This window comes from Protopterus annectens, chromosome 11.part0 (genome assembly GCF_019279795.1).
Source record: "Protopterus annectens isolate FY-2018-M chromosome 11.part0, PAN1.0, whole genome shotgun sequence".
NCBI classification, from domain to species: Eukaryota; Metazoa; Chordata; order Ceratodontiformes; family Protopteridae; genus Protopterus; species Protopterus annectens.
In genome coordinates this window covers 256,545,172-256,566,728 of record NC_056745.1, presented here as the reverse complement: position 1 = coordinate 256,566,728, position 21,557 = coordinate 256,545,172, and the positions used below count along the sequence as shown (strand labels likewise).

At 38.7% G+C, this 21,557-nt stretch overlaps 1 protein-coding gene across 2 annotated transcripts in view; it reads left to right on the top strand.

Annotated features, from left to right (window-relative positions):
* The window catches only part of LOC122815309 (zinc-binding protein A33-like), an 807,460-nt gene that overhangs the window by 540,190 nt on the left and 245,713 nt on the right, over positions 1-21,557 (top strand). The window contains exon 1 of one of the 2 annotated variants that reach the window (XM_044087694.1): positions 10,404-10,837. The exons of the other annotated variant lie outside the window; for it this stretch is intronic. Within the exon in view, the coding sequence (XP_043943629.1) occupies positions 10,421-10,837 (417 nt within the window). The 5' untranslated portion in view covers positions 10,404-10,420. Of the gene's footprint in view, positions 1-10,403; positions 10,838-21,557 lie in introns of those variants that run through there. 2 annotated transcript variants of the gene reach the window in all.

The following is a 21,557-nucleotide window of genomic DNA, read 5'->3' as shown; positions in this document are numbered from 1 at the left end:
TCATTGTTTTCATAACCCCTGCTGGTAAATCTATTACATAGATCCATGCTAGCTGATTCATACTCAGCATCCTTAGAACTAAGGCGCTTAATACGCATGAATTGTGACACAGGAATACTCCTGATAGTGTGGCGTGGGTGCATGCTGGAAGCATGTAACAAGGTGTTATATTGTGGGTACTTACGGAAAACCTTACTAGATAGTGTGAGGTCCTGGTTTTTCGAGATAGTAACATCCAAGAAATTGATCGTATTCTGATCATATGTCAATGAAAATTCCAGTCCCCATATGTTACTATTAAGGTATTCAACAAATTCACGTAAGTAAACCAAATCCGCACGCCACACTAACCAGCAGTCATCCAAATAACGTCGCCAGATGTCCATTTCCACCTGATAAATGTTGTGCAAGTTATCATAAATCATGTACTCCTCAAAATAAGCCATGAAAAGGTCAGCATAAATGGGAGCGAAAGACGCCCCCATTGCTGTACCTTGCAATTGCCAATAACACTGGCCTTGAAAATACAGCACATTTTTATTGAGTACATGTTCTGACAAACAAATGAGTAAGGTATTGAACCCAGGTGAGTACAAATTTGCCCTGTTAAGCCAATATTGAAGAGATTGTAGGCCTGCCCAATGTGGAATACTGGTGTATAAGGCCTTAACATCTAAGGTACACATATACCATCCTGGTTCTAACTGGGTATCCTGGATAATCTGTAAGAATTGGGTTGTGTCCTGCAACCTTGACCTAATCAAACCTAACAAAGGTTTGAGATATTTCGTGAGAAAGGCCGATAGAGGTTCCTACTTTTATTACAGTCCTGGTACTTTTAGTTAATGTTCTATTCCTAGTTTATGGGGTGACTGTTTACTCAGTTCATGTGATATTTGATACTTATGGTATTTGGTCCTAATGTGACTCCCTGGTATTTAAGACCACTATGTCCCTATAATATTTTCTATTTTTACATATGTGCTGACTAATATTAATGCTAGTATAAGTCTTGTTTTATTAACAACAGTGTAGAGAGTGGTTGGTGGTCCTTGGATATTTTTGTACACTATTGCTGTACTGTCTGTCAATGGGTGACCAAAGTTTATAGATATTCTCTATCGGTGAATGTGTGTTCTCTTGGATTATTTTGTTTAATTATATTGATGGATGGCTGAACTCCATAATCTTCACCGATATTGATAGTAATTTAGCTTTGGCTCATATTACATTCCTAGTTGGGATGTTATATTTTTGGTCCTATATTCAACCTCTTAATGTTTGTCAGAACATGTACTCAATAAAAATGTGCTGTATTTTCAAGGCCAGTGTTATTGGCAATTGCAAGGTACAGCAATGGGGGTGTCTTTCGCTCCCATTTATGCTGACCTTTTCATGGCTTATTTTGAGGAGTACATGATTTATGATAACTTGCACAACATTTATCAGATGGAAATGGACATCTGGCGACGTTATTTGGATGACTGCTGGTTAGTGTGGCGTGCGGATTTGGTTTACTTACGTGAATTTGTTGAATACCTTAATAGTAACATATGGGGACTGGAATTTTCATTGACATATGATCAGAATACGATCAATTTCTTGGATGTTACTATCTCGAAAAAACAGGACCTCACACTATCTAGTAAGGTTTTCCGTAAGTACCCACAATATAACACCTTGTTACATGCTTCCAGCATGCACCCACACTATCAGGAGTATTCCTGTGTCACAATTCATGCCTTAGTTCTAAGGATGCTGAGTATGAATCAGCTAGCATGAATCTATGTAATAGATTTACCAGCAGGGGTTATGACAACAAAGATATTAACTTAGCCAGATGCAGGGTCAACCGAATCAACCGGGAAAAGTTGTTGGAATATAAAATGGAGAAAAATACTACATTGGGTACCGATTCATCACTACCTATGGTAGAAATATCAATATGATAAGGAATACTATCAACAAAAACTGGAATATCTTGCTTGCCAATGATCATTTGAGGTCACTTTTGGGGCAACAATGTCGTTTTGCATATAAACGTGGCAAAACATTGGGTTCTTACTTATCTCATTACAAACACATAGGTAGTGGGGGGACTACCCATAAACAACTTACATTACATGGGGATGAGTTATTTGGTTCCTTTCCCTGTGGCCATTGTGGGTCATGTTCACTGATGAATAAATCTAAGGAATTTTCAAGTCGCAATACCAGCAAAATATATAACATCAAAACATTTGGCAACTGTGGTAGTGATTGGGTTGTGTACCTAGCAACCTGCTACTGCGGTGCGTTTTATGTGGGCCAAACTTCAAGGCCCCTTAGATCTAGAATGAATGAACATCGCAGTGATATTAAAAATCATAAATCCACTAGTGCTTTGTACCAACATACTCTCAAACATCAAATTCAGTTTTATGATTATTGATCGTATTACAGGCAATCGTAGTCACAAACAGGGTTGGCATGGTCTCTTGGATCATAAAGAGAAATACTGGATAACTACTTTAGGGGGTCTTTTCCCTCCTGGTCTCAATGATCACCTGTAATTGTATGTTTACACTGGATCTCTTAGTTTATGACATGGATGGATATTGTATGTCCAGTTTTATATTATGAACATATACAGTTCCTCAGTTTTGAAATATTGATATTGAATCTCATTTTGTGGATGTTCATCATTTATCATGATGAATATACTTGAAATATGACAGTTCTGTAAAATTTTTTAAGTCATTTTTCTTTAAGTCATGTTTCATTATTATTATAATTAATGGTCTACTTGCAACCTGTAGTTAGTTGTTTATAATGGATTTTTCAGCCTATAATATGGATGGATATTGTATGTCTAGTTTTATATTATCAATATATGTAGTTCTTCAGTCTTCAAATATTGATATTGTATATCATTTGGTCGATAGTCATCATTAATTATGATGTATATATTCGTAATATCACAGTTCTGTGGATGTTTTCTTTAAGTTATTTTTTATTATTAATATGATGTATAGTTCACTTGCAATTTGTATTCCTATATGATTCTCTTTACTACTGGTAATAGTTCTGTTTTTGGAGCATTCATCTCAGGAAAGCATGTTTACACTTTCCCATTTAGCATTTTGGTAATATTTGTTTTTCACATCAACTCCCATTAGTGAATACACTAAGCTTTAGGAAGTTTTATGCTTTCCACAATATTTCAGTTTCATGACTAATTTTGGGTGTTATACTGACTATCTAATATTGGTTTTGTTTTTGTATGAAGAAATTCTATAGGCTTTGGTTGTATTTCATATTTTTATTGTTTCATGAATATTCATGATTTCTGCTTGCCTATTGGTTTACATTTTGTATATATTACATATGTTAACAGGGCACTTTCTGTTTGTCCAACACTGAAGAAGGCAGTTCCTGCCGAAACCGGTCTGTTAATAAAGGACTGATTTATTTTTCACATCTGGGTCTGCTCTTGCTGGTCTGCAATTGTAACATTGCCTCAAAATGCCCAGATTCATCAGTTGGACCAGAGAGTACGCCTGAAACTGCCCTTTGGACATGCCTGGATAGGTACAGTGAACTGTTTTACTGATTGGCTGGTAAGGTCGAATAACGAGCCTTGACTTCTCTACAGTATAGGGGGGGGGGGGTCTAGTGCTAAGGTTTATTAGTACTTGCTATGAATTTTGAGCGAGTGCCTGTATGAGAAGTGAATGGTTTGAGTGCTTAAGTTGAAAGTTTGTCTAGTTCCAAGGGAAAAATTGAAGAGTAGACTTTGTGTAGCCAGGAATAATTAGCCCAAAATAGACAATAAACTACTAATTTCTGGGCTGAAACCACTCCTCCAGGGAAAGATAGGCTGCTCAAAGCTCCCTCTCTCACAGTGAACAGAGAAAGTTCCTTCTATCCAAGTAAGGTATGGACAAACACAAAAACTTGTAACACAGCCCTGAATTCAGCACTATCCTGAAAAATGGACTATACTAGCTTAGAAAGGCGGGAAAACAAGTATATTTTTTGTTTTTTTTGTTTTTTTTCAGAAAATAAAGCAGATGCAATCAAAAAAACACATTAAATGCACAGAATGGCTATCACACTTGAGTGTGTAGCCCACAACAGTTAAACAGGTAATTTAAACACAAAAATGACTTTGTTAACATGCAGGCAGTAAAATGTAAGGGAGCTAGCTGGTTTAGAACTAGGGAAGGAGTGATAGCTAGTAAAGGGGGTTATTATAAAGTAGAAGAGGTTTGTTGGATATGGGGTAGATAGGAGGGTGTAAAGGCAGCTGGCTGTTCAGGCTCGTAGCGTACTTTAGAACCTCTGAAGCAATAGTAGACAGTAGTCCGCTTTACAAGCAGGACTTAGAGAACCACATACTTTCTTGCTTCCTTGTGAGAGGGTGCAGGAAAATAAGGCTGTTAGATGAGACCGCAGGTATTTGGATAGGGTCCTTTGTCACCAGGTAGGTAGGTTCTTAGAGACTATATCAGGAACAGTGCAATGGAGAGCAGGGTACTTTAGGGAGAAAGAGAGACAAACGTAGGGGTGAGAAAAAAGAGTTAGCACATAGGTAGTTATGACAATTAAGCAAACAAAAAAGCTTTACATGAAGACACAATTAATAAAGTAGCTTATATATATGCCCTTATTTTTGAAAGAAGCTATTGGAATCACATTTAAGCTAGCAGTACTGTGACATTATAAAGTAGCAAGACACTGGTAATAGGCTCAATAGGACAGCAGACCATACATTATAATGCAAAAGAATAACTGGATAGCCATGTATTAAAAAAAATGCTTAGGAAAATTGCAGGAGTCTAGACTATAACCCCCAGGTATGACTTTGGGCAGACTAGCAGGCAGGCTCAGAATCCATCTTAAACAATGGTCCAGAAGGGAAACAACACCTTCTTATTCTAACATAAAGTACACCATTCCCCACTAATAACTCATTGATGAAGGCTTAGCATTTATTCAATTAAATATGCACTCACTAGGCTTGTATGCCAAACATACGGGGCAAAGGGATATCTTTAGTGTTATTCAGGATAGCACCCACTAGATACTGCTAGTTACCATGGCATTGTCATATTTCTGGTCAATAAGACCCCTATTAGATATAGTAAGAAGAAGAGTATATTACCTCTGTAGTTATTGGCCAGAGCTGCTCTGGAAGGCTTTAGCATTAATTACTTTACTCTTTAATTGCTAGGGCAGACCGCTGAAAAATAGCTATGGCCAGTACCCAGTTTCCCAGGACTTGATTGTGGTTGTGGTAGACTGCAGAAAGCATACCTCAGTTTAAGTTGGCTTTCACACATCTAAGAAACTTGAGACCCACTTACTGATATTTGAAATATATGTAGATTACAGCTAGTGTAAGCGAGTAAGAGTCTGGGACATTTCAGGGTTAGAGAAAGGTTAAAAAAGCACTCTGATGTGGACGCTAATTTACTAGAATCATTACAGCATGAAGAGCTGGGTATACAGCACCACTTACTTTGGGATAGTTCTCATTTTTTTCTTATACTCTATTTTATTCTGTAATTGTCCTTACTGGAGATTCTATTATAGGTATGTAATGTAGGACTGTCAGGATTCTTGGATTGTGATAATCGTTCAGTAACTTTCTAATTATACAACATGCTTTGACAGTGCTTTCTCATTACTTAATGATTACTTGCAGGTATGTTTAGCGCTCTGTTGGTACTGAGATACATCCTTGTGAGCCGAGGTATTCTGAGGTCACTGTGGCACAGTTAGATATGACACTGTTATGTTTAGCACTGATGTTGGCATAATGTGCCAAAATCCACAAGCTTTACGGAATCTGGCCCAATGTTACATGCACAGAATAGTATTTTGAAAACAACATTCCACACGCATTTCATACATTTGTTTTTCTATTGCATGACAAGGAATATTGGTGCATTATTATATGAATTCATACAGCTATGCATATGTATGAAAAAGAAAAAAGTTATCACTTTGATGTGAAGATAGAAAGATAGATAGATAGATAGATAGATAGATAGATAGATAGATAGATAGATAGATAGATAGATAGATATATGTATAAAACAATTGCAGGTTCAGGTAAACAAGAACTGTCTTCTCTCTTCTAATTGCAACTGAGGAAGCAATTCAGTGTAACTGCCAGCAACAACAAAGAAGACTAGAAAGGCTGACTCTGCTGCTAAGTATAATTGAAGTCCAAGAGAATTCTGTCTTCCTAGTTTGTAATATGTATGAGACAAAGATAATTTGAAATCATTATATTAATGTAAAAAAGAAATATGTCCATGTGCTGTTTTTACAACTGTTTTCTGTATTAGTCATAAAGAAAACATTTTTATAGCTTTTCAGACGAAAGAAATGCAACTGAAACCATTACAGCTCAAGCTAATGCTACATATATGTCAGTATAAACTGCATTATGCATTACTTCTACTAGTTACTAATAGTATTTTTACTACTGTATTGAATGTATTGTATATACAGAACTCGAGAGATACACACTCCCCTTCAAGTGCTCATAAGCACTGGTCATATAAATTAATTTCAGATCTGCATAAGCACTACTCATATCACTCTGCCCAAGTACACAAGCACTTCCCAGTTGAGTACTCCCATAGTATGCATAAGCATGTCTGTACACAAGTTTTACTTCAGTAAAGACTTAAATGTAATATTTTAATGGTATATGAAATGGTGTGTAAACATAATGTGTGGATTTATTATGTGTTTTCTCTTTTGTCTCTCCTAATCCTTTTTTCCCCACTATTTTTGTTATTATGATTATGTATTCAGTTCTCCTTTATTGTTTTGTTTCTCTCCCATTTATTTTACTTTTTTTTTCAGCTTCAAATCCCTCAGGAGCACCCTAGGCATGTACCTCCCAGACTAGGGAATGTTCACCCTCTGACCATCTGGGGATATCCTCAAAAGGACTGGGTGGAGGCACTGGTCATTCAGGCCTCTAGCGAGTGGCAGCCTGTCAAGCCTCACTATAAGGGGGCTTCAGAGCTTGGTAGAGGATATACTGGTAGAGGTAGTGGGCAGACAAATTCAGCCAGTCAAACCTCTCTTCAGCATGTTGAAGACATGCTCTCTCAGTTGGTGCTGACCACAGCATCAATACAGGCCTCTACCCTCTCAACATCAGGGTCCTCCACCTCAACACTATCTGGCAGTGGATGTATTTGGAGCTCTGTAAAGTGGGACACCTAATGATACTACCTCAAGCTCTTCTTCACTTATCCTTTCTCCTACACCATCTTACCTATTTCCCACCAACACTACTCTCTCATATAACAAATAGTGCTGATCCTCTTCCACTTCATCCAGCACAAACTTTCTTAAGTTTTCCTTATGCGTGTTTTCCTCTTTGTTTGCCTCCCCTTTTTCAATCATTCCTATCACCCCTTTCTATTCTTTAATGAAACCAACAGGGTGTCCACAAAAAGATACTCCTATATAAAGTATTATAAACCTCTTTCTTTAAAAAAAATCAATTTTAATTGCTGTATAGTCCGAACCTTTCCTTAAAGCTTTTAAGTGTGACTGTGCTTAGCCATGCACTCCTTCAATATTCAAACAAAAAATAGGAATACAAATTATCACACTTTTGTGAAGTAATTTCCAAGCTATTAATGCTGATTTTTTTACATAACTTAGTTATTTTTGAGAAATGGGTGTGTTTTTCAAAAAAAGCTTTACTTTTGCTTATTCATCACAAATAACCTCTTCTGAGCTTATTGTCATATGCATCTAGTGCTGCCATTCTAAGTATAGTGCATCCGCAGGTGTAGCTGAAGTAGCTATGGGTTCCTTCTTACCTGACTCTGGTGACACCCCTATAGGCTCAAAACACCAAGGTGGCAAGATTGACAGATTTCATTCTACGTGACACATCTAGTTTAAAAGGCAATAGCACAATCACAAACAAATTATTTCAACAGTGCACCAATTAGCAATAAGGCAAGGTGAGATATGCATGCAATGAAAACATATATTCACTCTCTTCCCCAGAATTCAACAAAAAAGGTCTTGACATTAAAACATGCACAAAGAAGGCAATATCAATGAGCAGTAAAGCTTTATAATACAGCAATACAAACATGGGAAAATGCAACATCATTAAGCAATAAAAGAGTTATAATACAACAATACAGATATGGGAAAATTCAATGACATTGAGCAGCAAAATTCTTGAAGACAGCAGTACTAACACGAGCAAAATGCAATGTCATTGAACAATGAACATTTGTAATGCAACAATACAAATATGAGAAAATGCAATGTCATTGAGCAGCAAATTTCTTGAAGGCAGCAGTACTAACCTGAGAAAAATGCAAAGTCATTGAACAATGAAGATTTATAATTCAACAATACAAATATGAGAAAATACAATGTCATTGAGCAGTACTAACACCCTCAACCCCCTCGATCAATTCTAAACAGACCAACTATGAAACACTCTATTATACCCTGTTCACTGGCCAGTGACTACTTACAGTCTGGCTGCTGGCATGATGGGGCCCAAGTCAGAGCTCATATGGATCCCAGTTATTTGTAATCCACAAAGAATTTGGTGGGGAATCCACAATCTTATAAAAATATAAAATGACGGCCAGAGCTTTTCACCACTCCATCAAAAATATCCTAGTGACCAGGCACCATGGTTCCTCTGATGAGAAAAGTAGAAAAATCATCTGCCAGAACTCTGGTAATCATCTATGGCTTCTCTGTACTAGGCCCAAAGGAACTCCTTTTCTTGCTGAATCATATGCAGGCATGGAAATACTGGTTTCAGACTTCTCTCCAGATTCCACAAAATACCATCATCCAGGATTTCAGCAACAGACAGACACAATCTGCTACTTCACTTCCCTGTCCCAAAGCACTAGAAAAGAAAATCCAGTCATGCTGCAAGGCCATTTTTTCCTTCAGCTACCAATTTCAGTCTTCCCTCCTTCAGTTAGTATCTCAGTCTCCTCTTTCACTTTCAAAATTGTCTTTTATATTCCTGAAAAGAGCTCCACCTTGTGGTGTAATGAAAAACTACAGTCTATTACTTTTATAATGAAATACAGTGGGAGTTACATAAGATTACCATAAGGCTTTTGGGAAGCCCAGGACTATGAATACCACCCTATGTCTTTCTGTTTGTTACAAAGTAGTATATTCTGGAGGCGTTTTAAGTGATTATTTGCTCACTTTCTTAATTCAGAGATGCAAACTTTTTAAAATGAGATTTGATCATTTCTCTTTCACATATTAATGACACTTGCTCATGCAGTCACAAAGAATATCAAGGTAGAAATATTAGTACTATATTTATTTGTTCATTATTTCATTATTGAAGAAAAACTCACAAAATACAGGTGACTTTTTTGGGAGCATCCCTATAAGCATAGGTCTAGTTAGTGTAGTCATATGCTTTCACTAAAGCTATTTTCAGTTTAAAAATGAAAATAAAATCAGGATCCATATTGTCTCAATTGTTCCAGTAGGTCTCTGTGCAGATTAAAGATTTTTGCCTTGTAAGCTATGGTATTGACATTCCTCTGCTATACTATAATGACTACCTGACCTGGCCTACAATGCACTGCATGAACAAAGTGTGCCTGACATTATTTAATCCTTACAAGCACAGTGGCTTGTCTTGCTATGCAATGTGTTGTACATCAGATCATGGAAAAAAACAGTACAACTCATCACTGTGAATAACAGCTTTTAAAAAAAATATCACAAAACTGTCTGTAGGTGTTAGTGAGCCAGTGGGAAAGGTAGGAATCCTATTTTTTCGACTTTTCAAATGTGATCAAATTGTTTGTGGCAACAGGACACAATTACAGTACTTTTTCAAAGTCATAAAGCATAAAAGTAGAAAATAGAGAAAGGGAAACATAATAGGAGTCTTTAAACCAAGGTGGTATCTCAGGTGGATCTAAAAGATCCCATGGTACTTATCACAAAGAATAGAGGAATCCCCACCCTGTCTTTAACAAATTTTCCCAAGTCGGTATGAATATCACCTTGGCTGTCCACTCAAAACACATACTCAGTGAGCTAATCTGATCAACGAAAGTGAATAAATAAAAACAAGAACAAGGAAGATGATGCTCATATTTAGCACCAACGTGATAGATTTGTTGTTACTTTTCTGAAGGATGTTGTAAATTCATTATGGTGTACATCTGTACTGTTTATAAAGATAAATCACTGATTAAGTCACACTGATATTTTGGATTCTCTTTACCAGCAATCGTCTCACAGTCTAAGAGACATAATGGGATAAAAATAACTGGTTCCCTTTAGATATGTACTGTGCCTTTAAATGAAGGTTGTCTCTGCAATAACTTTCCTGTTCATGATAAATGAAAGTGAAACTCGGAAGCAGTCTGTCCTCACAATGGCATCTAGTGAACAAACTCTAGAGTTTATGGAGAAATTTATTTGTCCAATTTGTCTTGAATTGTTAAATGTTCCAGTGACACTGGAGTGTGGACATAATTTCTGCAGGTCTTGTATTGACAGAGTTTGGGACAGTGAGAAACAACCTTCCTGTCCTGAGTGCAGAGAGGAATTCAAAGCCAGGAAATATGCAGTGAACAGACTGCTTGCAAATGCAATTAAAATGGTGCAAATACAGTGTCAGAGGGGAGAAGGACCAGACCCACAACAGAAAAAAGATGTGCTCTGCAGAGAACATGAAGAAAGCCTGAAACTGTTCTGTGAGGATGATGAGAGTCTGGCTTGCCCGATGTGTGTTCCAGAACATTGTGGTCACAACTTCCTGCCATTGCAGAAAGCAGTTAGTAAGTACAAGGTAAAGGAATAGTACATAGTGATGATTTATAAAGTTTAGTATTACCTTTTTTATACTTCTGGCATCTTGAGACTTCTGCTGCCATAAATGTGTTTCTTCCCTTTAGAGTTGTATTAAAATCATAAAACTTTACAGCAGATTCAGAAACTTATCAGAGTCTATTGTTTATAACTGACTGAATTGCTGCAGTGTTTTCCGTATTCTTCACTCTGCTGATACAGTTCTTATGTTTTAATAATTACTGTTGAACACCCATTCTGTCTGTACTCAGTCTGGTTGTTCTCTGTCTTCTCTGAGATCTCAAACTGTTTAATGTGACTGTGTTACTGTATTCTGCTTCTGTCTCTTCTTTTCAGAATGCACATATTTTATAGTTTGTTATATGTCAAACCGCACTATTTCAACTGTTAAAGATTTCCATGTGCACTGTTTTGAAAGGACTAGGATGTTTTCAACATAAATCTGTGTGAGGATGAAAGTAGAACAGAGAGTTTATCATGTTTCACACCATTTAGCCAGAAAGTGCTGGAATATAAAAAGGACACACACATTGTGTTGTAAGGATGGTAAAGTGAAATGCAGGGTTAATAACTGTAAAGTCAGATGTTATGAGGTTGGGGTGAATACTGTAGGACTCTTACTGAAGTTTATTTATTTGAGGACTGTGGTCAAGGCACTCCAGGTTCTGGGAAACATTGCAAGGCCAGAGGCAGTTACCACTGTTAGTACATGTTACCTTGTAAAAGGGCAGAGACCATGGATAAGGAAGGTACAGTAGAATGGAGAAGTGATGCCTATAAGCACACATAGTGTGAGGTGGGAGTTGTTGCCAAAGGTCTCCGAAGTTGAGTTCTTTCAATTGAGGCTGTTGTTGTGGCACTGCAGTTTCTGGGAAACCTTGCAAGGCCAGAGGGCAGTCACCTCTGTTATACATGTTACCTTGTAAAAGGGCAGAGACCTTGGTTGTGGATGGCACAGTAAAATGGAGAAGTGATGCCTATAAGCACACATAGTGTGAGGTGGGAGTGGTTCCCAACAGTCTCTGGTTGAAGCTGAGTGCTTTCATTTGAGGCCTGTTCTTTTTGGTATACAATTTCTCAGAGACATAGAGGAACCATGAGCCTTGTTAGAGATGCTGGCCAGTCATGGAGTGGTGTGTTACTGAATGACCAGTGGATGATGCACTTCTTCTGTATGATGGGTAGCAGTGTGGCTGCAGCACTGGGCTTTTTCCAAGTTGTGGTCACATCCCAAGGGAATCAGGTGTCACTAAAAACACTGTGTTACAGTACAAGTCCTCTGCTAAAATATTGTGGCAGACTGACTACTGGTGTGTTGGACTTGGTTCTTGTAGTACCTTGTATTATTCCTCCAAATATTCCAGAGAAATCTTAGAGGACCTAAAGGCTGGTGTCTTCTATTGTCTGTTCATGTGCATCAGCTTGGAACCAGTTTTCAGTCTGAGCACAGAAGTAACTCTTTCATCTTCTCTCAGTGAACATCCAGATCTGTAAGATTTATCTTAGTCACCTGTCTGATATGGGTATGTTATTCCATAAATACAGATCATGGTTACAACATTTAACCGACTTGGCAATAGTTGGGATTGTGGCTTAGAAGAGACAATGAAATAAAAGGGTTCTCCATCTTAAGCTTTCTATGAAGAACCAGTCTCCTGTTTGATAATTGGAATTTCTTTCTTTTTTGAACAGAGTGAACTTAAATTTTGTGGTGCATATGTACCTATCCTTCTGTGAGCTCCTGGAAAATTTTGTTCCTGGTAGTCTTTCCACTTGATGAATGTCTAAACTATTGCCTTGTTTCATATTCTTTATCATTTTGGACTGTCTAGGAAACAATACAATTAATTACCAGCTGCTCTATCTATTGCTTAATCCTTGGCCACCACACCTAATTTCTAGCTATCGGCTTTATTTTTGCTACTCCACGATGAACATGATGAAGTTCTTAAAGCACTCTGGTATGTAATTCAGTGATTATGATAATCCATAACAACTACATTACACTTCTGCTCCTCTATAAACAAACAGTCTATTTTTTCAGCAAAGGTAATACCACATTGCTCCATCTCTGCAAGCACTGAATAAACCTCATAGCCTCCTTTATTATTATTACTGCTTTGATTTTCATTTTTGAAGTTACATATTGTCTGTATCTCAGTACAAGATTATCTTAGCACTGTAAGTAGCTCTGTATGTACTCAGCCAATGTTTCTTATTTCTGTTGTATATATATTAATGTATGTCATGTTATGTTTGTACTGCATGTAATTTCAGTAGTACTGTGGATAATTCTTAGCCCAAGCTGAAACTGAAAGCAGTCTTTTAGGATCAGTAATCTATCCCAGTGAACAAATCAATAAATATGTAAAGTAAGTTCACCTTGTTTTGGATAATAGTCAGTTAGTAAAAATTTATTTTGAGCTGTCCATACATTTTGTTTTGCAACATATACTTGTGATAAAACCTTATAATTTTTAGTTTCTGCTTTTGTTATGCTTGCTGTAACTGGCAGACTCTTATATTTGACTTAAGGAAGATTTATGCAGTGCTTTCTCTGATTTATGTTTTATCACATATAGTGTATACTAACACCTGAAACAAATAATCATTGGCATTTGTACAACATGCAGTACATTTATACTGTATTTTGTTCTAGAACTTGTTTGTAGTGATTGTGGAGATATTGTGGAGATATTAGAGATTATTATGTTGTCCCGTTATCTGTAGAAGTTAAATTGAAGAAACATGAGAAAGCTATCCAGGGGAGTTTTAGGGACATAGAAGTACCTAAGGTAATGTTGGATCAGTAATTTGCACTGATGGCTGCCATTACTGTGAGGAACTCTTACAAGTAAAGAAAGGACAGGCATAGCATAAGGTAAGTTCAAGGTGCTGTTGGTCTACCCATAGAAATTTGTAAACAGAACAAAGATAAAATGGCTATTCTTTTGATAAGAATATTTAATTGCATACTTACTACAAGACTGATTCCCAACTATCCAGTCCCCAGTCAAACAAAAAGAAGCTGTTTTAATGGCCCTGTTGTTGTTGTCTTTCGGCTTTTCCCGGTTAGGGGTCGCCACAGCGGAACTCCGGTCCGCTAATGATTGGCAGTAGATTTTTGACGAACGCTGAGGTGCCAGCTCGACGTTCAACCTTCAACAAAGGCACACCCATTTACACATGTCTTTCGAACACCCACCCAACTGCGGGGAGGACATGCAGACTCCACACAGAAGGCATTCCCCGCACTCCAGCCAAGAATCGAATGGGAGAACCTCTTGCTGTGAGGCAACAACACTACCGCTGCACCACCGCGGATATAGGTTAATAACAGTACTTAACCATAATTACAAATCGTTGCTGTTTGACTAGATAAGTGTATGCTGAAGTTAATTGATAATCAGTGTATGTTTCTTGGAGAGTAATAGACATTTGGCAATTAAGTAAAACCAGAGTGATTAATGAAGGAGGCACAGCAGCATGAAGATGAGCAGAAAAAAAAGAATGGCGTACAGCTACAGTGGTCCCACTCCACAAAGGTGGTGCCACAATGGACCCCGGAAACTATCGCCCCATAAGCCTGACTAGTCTGGTCTGTAAAGCTATGGAGCATATTATCATGGAACTCATAAACAAAGACATTGGGAGTTTCCAGACACTGGACCCTACCCAATTCGGCTTTGTTAAGGACAGATCTTGCCTCTTAAACCTAGTTGATTTCTTTGAAACAGTTACCAAAGCCATAGATGAGGGCAAGGTAGTCCACACAGCCTACCTGGACCTCGCAAAAGCTTTTGACACAATACCCCACTCGGGCATCATAAATAAGCTTACTAGCTTAAATATCAACCCCTATATCACAAGATGGGTTGAAAACTGGCTCAGAGATAGAACCCACATGGTCAGAATCGCAGGTGCCATGTCCGAATCCAAACCATTTACAAGTGGCATCCCACAGGGCTCAGTTCTGGGACCTCTCTTGTTCGGTATATACTTCTCTGAGGTTCAGGCTAACACGGGGGGATTATGGCTGACAAAGTTCGTAGATAACTACAAACTGGGGGCCATAATCGAATCTCCTGCTGACACAAGCATCCTCCAAAAGGGTCTCACAGAGACGGATGCTTGGTGCCAGAGCCACGGCCTCAAGCTAAATGCTAAAAAGTGCATAGTCATCCCCTTTGGGAAAAACAAGGTGCCCACAAATTACCACATAGGTGGCAATCCATTAAGTACGGAAGAAGTAATTAGAGATTTGGGGACCAACGTAGATAGTAATCTCTCCTTTGATAATCACGTTGCCAAAGTGGTTAGAAAGACCTTCTATATAGCCCACCTTATCACGAAAGGGTTCACATCTAGATTAAGAGAGGTCATTGTGCCCCTCTACTCGTCACTCATCAGGCCCATAACTGAATACAATGCCCCTTTTGGGATGTACCTTACCCAACACCTGTAGCAACTGGAGAGACCCCAAAAGTACCTCACCAACAGGATCATGGGCTACAAACAGATGTCCTATGCAGCTCGACTAAAGAAACTCCAGCTCTACTCAGTTGCTTACCACCTACTCAGAGGCAATCTATGCATGACGTACAAAGCCATGTCAAACCCAGAATTAATGGACATGCTCCACCTCAAAAAATCCAAGTCCCTTAGAGCTACACACTCCAGGGACCTAAACCTCAGCACAAAAATAAATAGGACATGCTGGAGGGACAGATTCATTTCCCAAAGGCTCCCCTCACTCTGGAATAGAATCCCAATTCATGCTAGACATAGCCCCTCGCTGACCCTCTTCAAGCGAAATTTGGATGCGTGGATGGGAAATCGCAAATTCACCCCTGGGATCTCTCCTGTGTCCCTGCTAGACAGAGGCACAGTAAACTAATCTTAAAAGGGTACCTTCTGTGACCTACCTTACAGAGGCACAGTAGGCTAATCTAATAGGGAGGCGGAAGCCAAATACACTCTGGCTAGGCTTATAAATGCCCTAGGGCAGATAGCCTAGTATCTACCTATGAACCTATGAACCTATAAGTTAATGTACAAAACAGGTATTGAATACAGTTAGAGGGTATTGCTATATTATGGTATTTTTAGCCTATGGATATACATAAGGTCCTCTAGAATTAATTATTGCAATTATTTCGACAGGTTGGGTAAAAATTCATGGAGGTCACTGACTTTGGAAGCATCAGATAGAACTTATGAATGAAGTTCTATGTTGCTTTTTTATTTACTTTATACTTGGAGCCACTAGTTGCAGTGATGCATAACCCTGTCATAACCACTTTTAACAATACAAAAAGCTGTCATAAGGGATATGTGGCAAGAAACCAAGAAATGGACATCTTTTTATTTGCAAATGGTATGTTAATATATTTGACAAGACTCTGTGCAGGATTTTAATATACTTTAATTTTCTCACCTGGATAAATTTGGTACTTTTTCAAGATAAATGATTAATAAAACCAAAACAAGAGTGGTATTTATAGATTACATATCAACATGAAAGTTCATATAAGAATATGAGGTTTTAGGGGAAACTTCACATATTAAGTTATAAGGAGTGGGTCTGGAGAAGTTTACAATGAGTTGATGAGAAGCTGAAATCCAATTTATTTATTTATTTATCCTTTGTTGACCGTATTAGTCCCACTGGGCTAGTAAACTCTTCTCAGTGCAGACCCAAGATGGTATTTATACTATAGGTGAATTTGGCCGGGGCATTGGGGAGCTTCACCCTACTCATCATTGTTGTGAGTGGGACGCATTTTGCAGGAGCACTTCCTTTTTTCATTCCAGTAGTACAGGTGGCCTGGAGAAACAGGGAGGCAGATGGAGAGAGAAGGATATGATGGGCTGGTGAAAGCAGTGGAGGAGAAACAAATACTGAGAACAGAAACTGTTTGCAGGATTCTGATGAGATGTTTCAAAGAGACCGGTTTGATGGAGATAAGTTGGCAAATGATGGGTGTATAATTATAACCCTTCAGTTGAGAGAGTTGTGGGATGATTTACTTAAAGTAATAGTGCACAGTGAACCAGAAAATGGAAATGTTTCCTGGGGGCACATTATGGACAAAATAAAAAAGGAGGACACAGAGACAATCTTGAAGAATAGTGGTGAGATGGAAAAGAAAACATATAGAGAAAGTACAATAAGGCAAAAGTTAAGTAGCAGAAGAAAAGGAAGAAGAAAATGAAAAACAGAAGTACATGGTAAGGATTCAATGTAAAGAAGCCAAAAAATGGACCGGTATGAAGTGTAGGACAGTTTAATAGCTCCTTTGGGTGTAAAAACAGAAGAGGTAAGAGCGTTTATTATTAACAAAGAGACATTTTATGAAATTGTATTTCAGACTGTTTTTTCTGTAGAAATTATTTTTGGAGAATATGAAATGAAAAAAGACTGTAATCCATGGAATCTTTATGTGATAAAATCATTTAACAGGGAAACAAAAAAGGACAATTCATATACAATTTTGAACTGACATATAAAGATAGACCTTAAAAGGACATTTGCAAACTTTATGTAAATAAGTGCTGAAAATTACAAAAGTTTATGTAAAAGGGGTTTGTGTACTGGTGGCTAGGATTGTAATATTGTGTTAAAAATAGAAAGAGAAACAATTATACAAATGCCAAGCATGAAAACTGTGGAGGGGAATGGGGGTGTTGTGAAATACTGAGGTCAACCCAAAACATTTTGTATGTGTGGAAAAGAAGGACATTTGATAAGTAACTGTGACAAAAGAAAATGCCATATTTGAGGGGAAATGGGACATGAAAAATGCGAATTGAAGTGTTATAAATGTAATAAAATTGGACATTTATGGATGGATTGCAAAAAGGAAAATAAGAGTAAGGAAAAAGAAAAAGAAGAAAATGAATAAAGAGACGTTTTAGAAGTAGTAGAAATATAAAAAATTAGATGAGAAAATATAAAAAGGACATAAAAGAAGGTTCCAAAATAAGTGATGAAGAAGACATACCCTGGGATTCATGAAGCTCGGCGCAAGGACGGCGTTAGCCTTGCACCGACCATGTGGCGTAGAGATGGCACAGCAGCACCATATGCGTATTAATGAAGGTATGCTGCTGCAATGTCCACGTGCACAGGAAATGTGTGCGAGTGCAGGGGGCGTGATTAAGCGCTGCATGGAGGCGTGAACATGTCAGCTACAGATGCGCAACCTAAAATGCTGACTAGTACAGCCTGCTTCCAATAGTAATCACTCCTGTCAGTGTCCGTGGATACTGAAATTATACAAAGCATACAAGAGAGTTCCGCGAACACAAAAGCACGTAGCTGAATTTTGAGTCCTCGTCCCTCGAACAATGACATTTAAAATCCCGTGCCTGTATTTCATTGTAGTGTTGATTGTTATACCAAGTGGAAGTGACACGCAGCATGTTTGTGGGCCGCTGCCCTTTGCTAAGCCTAGCCCAATGGTCAGAGCATTTGCTCAATATCTGCCCATTCGCGGTCCGAGTCATCCTTGTCTGGATGACCCAAAGATAAATAGGTATTACGCAGGTCTACCTACCATGTCATGAAAGATAAGTATTTGCGTGTACCTATGTGCGTGAAGTACAGCATGTGGAAGATCAAATATGCTAGTGTTGCCCTCACAACCATATTGATACCAGAGATATGTAGAGTACGCAATGTGTACTGCTGTCTGTGCCATGGGTCAGCAACCAGAGAAGGGATGGATGGTGTGTTTGTGGAATTTGGGGGGGGGGGGGTGACAGCTAATGTAATAATTTGCCAAGGGGAGACTGAGTCGGATGTACAATAGGTGAACTGGAGGTGTACGAGGGAGCAGTGGGTGAATCATAAAGGAAACCAAAGAGCATACATTCACATCCCCAATACACCCTGACAGGCCATACTGCAGAACACAATTCCACAAACATATTAACATTAAAATGTGCGATACACATGTACAGAAACATTACCGGATCACACCCACATAATGGTCTGGCCTGAACTGAGCCATCCAACCCCAACACACCAGGATACATAAATGAATACCCATCATCCCCGCCACAGCACACCACCCCCACCTTGCGGAACATCCACCAAAACCACCAATACTCGGGCTGCTAGCTTGGCGCAGCCATATCAGCACATAGTGCCCCCTACCCACATCTAGTAGGCAGTCTCACCCTAGGCAGTCTCAGGCTTGCAAACTAGGTATCCCATGCATGCATAACCCTCCTTCATTTTCAAACAACCAGAAGAATGAGGTTCATCGTCCACAATTTTTGGACATCCCTCATGGGATAAGTGTCTGTTCTCAAGATTAGACTTTGTGGCATAACACAATGTCCACCCCCATTGACATCCGGGCACAAGTCAGATTAGCAGTACTTGTCCACAACCCTGCTCAGCCTCCACCTGGTGCTGCAGAACCTAAGACCCGGGATTAAACACGTGACCGTGATGCACGTCTCCCCATGTGCATTATCGGGAATATATACCTTTCACATGTTCCCATGAAGCTTCCCCATAGCCATCTTCCAAATAGTACATGTCCACAAATTGTATACCCCTTCCAGGTTCCTCGTCATAATGATGCACACAACCCCTGTATACAAACGGTACAGGTCCCTCCCAGATGCGGTTGTTCATATACATGGCCATGTATAACTCCAGATATGTAGTAATATATCTATAAATGTACATACTTATATTCGCATAGCTACACATCACACATACATGCATATAAGTAGTTGTCAGGTATGTGTCCTATTCATAAATATGTATACTTGCAAATGTATGCATATGCCTCTCAGAAACATATGAACATTAACATGTACTGTACATATGTACACCAACCGACTGTCACATTTGTTGCCAGTGGTGTGGAATGCTTGTAGTAAAGTCATATATCCTAATTACCATCCATGCAGAATGTATCATGGATGGTTTAGTGGCAAAACCAGTGACTATGGTGTTTCTGTTCCTGGGTCCAAGCCATGCAAAGGCTGCTAATTTTATATGATGCCCAGAATAATGGCAGTCGGATATAGGGTAATTAAGGCACTTTTAAGCAGACGTAAGCGGGTATGCGCGACAGTAAGTGGCAGTCATTCAACACTGTGGGAAATGTAAATAAGCATGTAGGTGTATATGCATGTGTATGTACAGACATATATATATATATATATATATATATATATATATATATATCCATGAAGAATGAACATGGTCACAATAAAGCAGTCATAACAAATGTGAAGGGAAACAGCATGGAACCCCCCCCCCCATATTATTTAGTGCTGTCATATCAAGCTGCCCAGAGATGAGCAAATTTCCTGCATCTCCAACCACAGGTAGGATGCTAACAGTGGAACTAAGTTTGTCCACGTGCTAAATCTGACTTTCAAACAGGTACTGAGCAGTCCCAGTCACCATTTGGATAAGCTGAAAACTGAAAGACTAATTGAACACACTGACCATTAAATAAATGTATGTTCCAGGACTATAAGCTTGGGATGTCTGAATATACTTGGAGTGAGCCAACATATGGGACGTGTCTAGAGCAGTAGGGAGTGGTGCATGTGTAGTGGTGTGGTTTATTTCTGACCAGAGAATGGATGACTGCTGTGTTAGTGATGTTTTGCTGTGTTTGTTCTGGTAACTATGAACCATGGGTATACATGCAAATGAAGCAGCACAGCAATAGTGTAGTGGTTAGAGCATCCGCCTATCGAGCAGACGTTGCCAGTTCGACTGCAGCACACACCATTTATGATGCATAATCCATATACGAGCATATCCTGCTACTTTTATGCTCTGTAATGATATAATACCATGAAAATGTGAACTGGGGTGATGTATCACAGTAAGAATGCAGAAGGTGTTTGCGTGACGGGAAATGTTAAACGGAAAACCGCTGCTAAAAAGTGTTGAACTCACCCTTTGTCCAACGGCCCTTGTTCTGCCCAGCAACACGATAAATCACCTCGACCAGGCTCAATGCCAGGACCCTACACATCACAATCAATGTGATTTACCACTAAGCCTGGCATTTATACCTAACTCTGATGTTATCACAAACATAGCAGACAGCACAGTCATTCAACAGTATGATCAAAGTAATTAATCATGTAGATGTATATGCATGCTTACGTACACACACACACACACACACACACATATATATATATATATATATATATATATATATATATATATATATATATATACATCTACAGAAAGAAACATGGGCACAAGAAAGCATTCACAATGAATGCGAAGGAAAACAGCAGTGGAACACCCGTATTATCTAGTGCTTGACATATCAAGCTGGCCAGAGGTGAGCAAATCCCTGCATCTCTAACCACAGGTAGGATGCTAACAGTGGAACTAACTTTGTCCATGTGCTACATCTGACTTTCAAACAGGTACAGGGCAGTCCCCAGTCAGACAAGCCTAAAACCATATGAACACCCTCACCATCATATGAACATATGTGCCAGGACTATAGGCTTGGGAAGTCTGAATATACTTGGAGTGAGTCAACATGCGGGATGGGTCCAAAGCAGTAGGGAATTGTGCATGTGTAGTGTTGCAGTTTTCCTAACTGGAGAATGGATGCCTGCTGTGTTAGTGAAGTGTTGAGGCATGTATTCGGTTAACTATGAATCATGGGTGTACATATAAATGAAGCAGCATA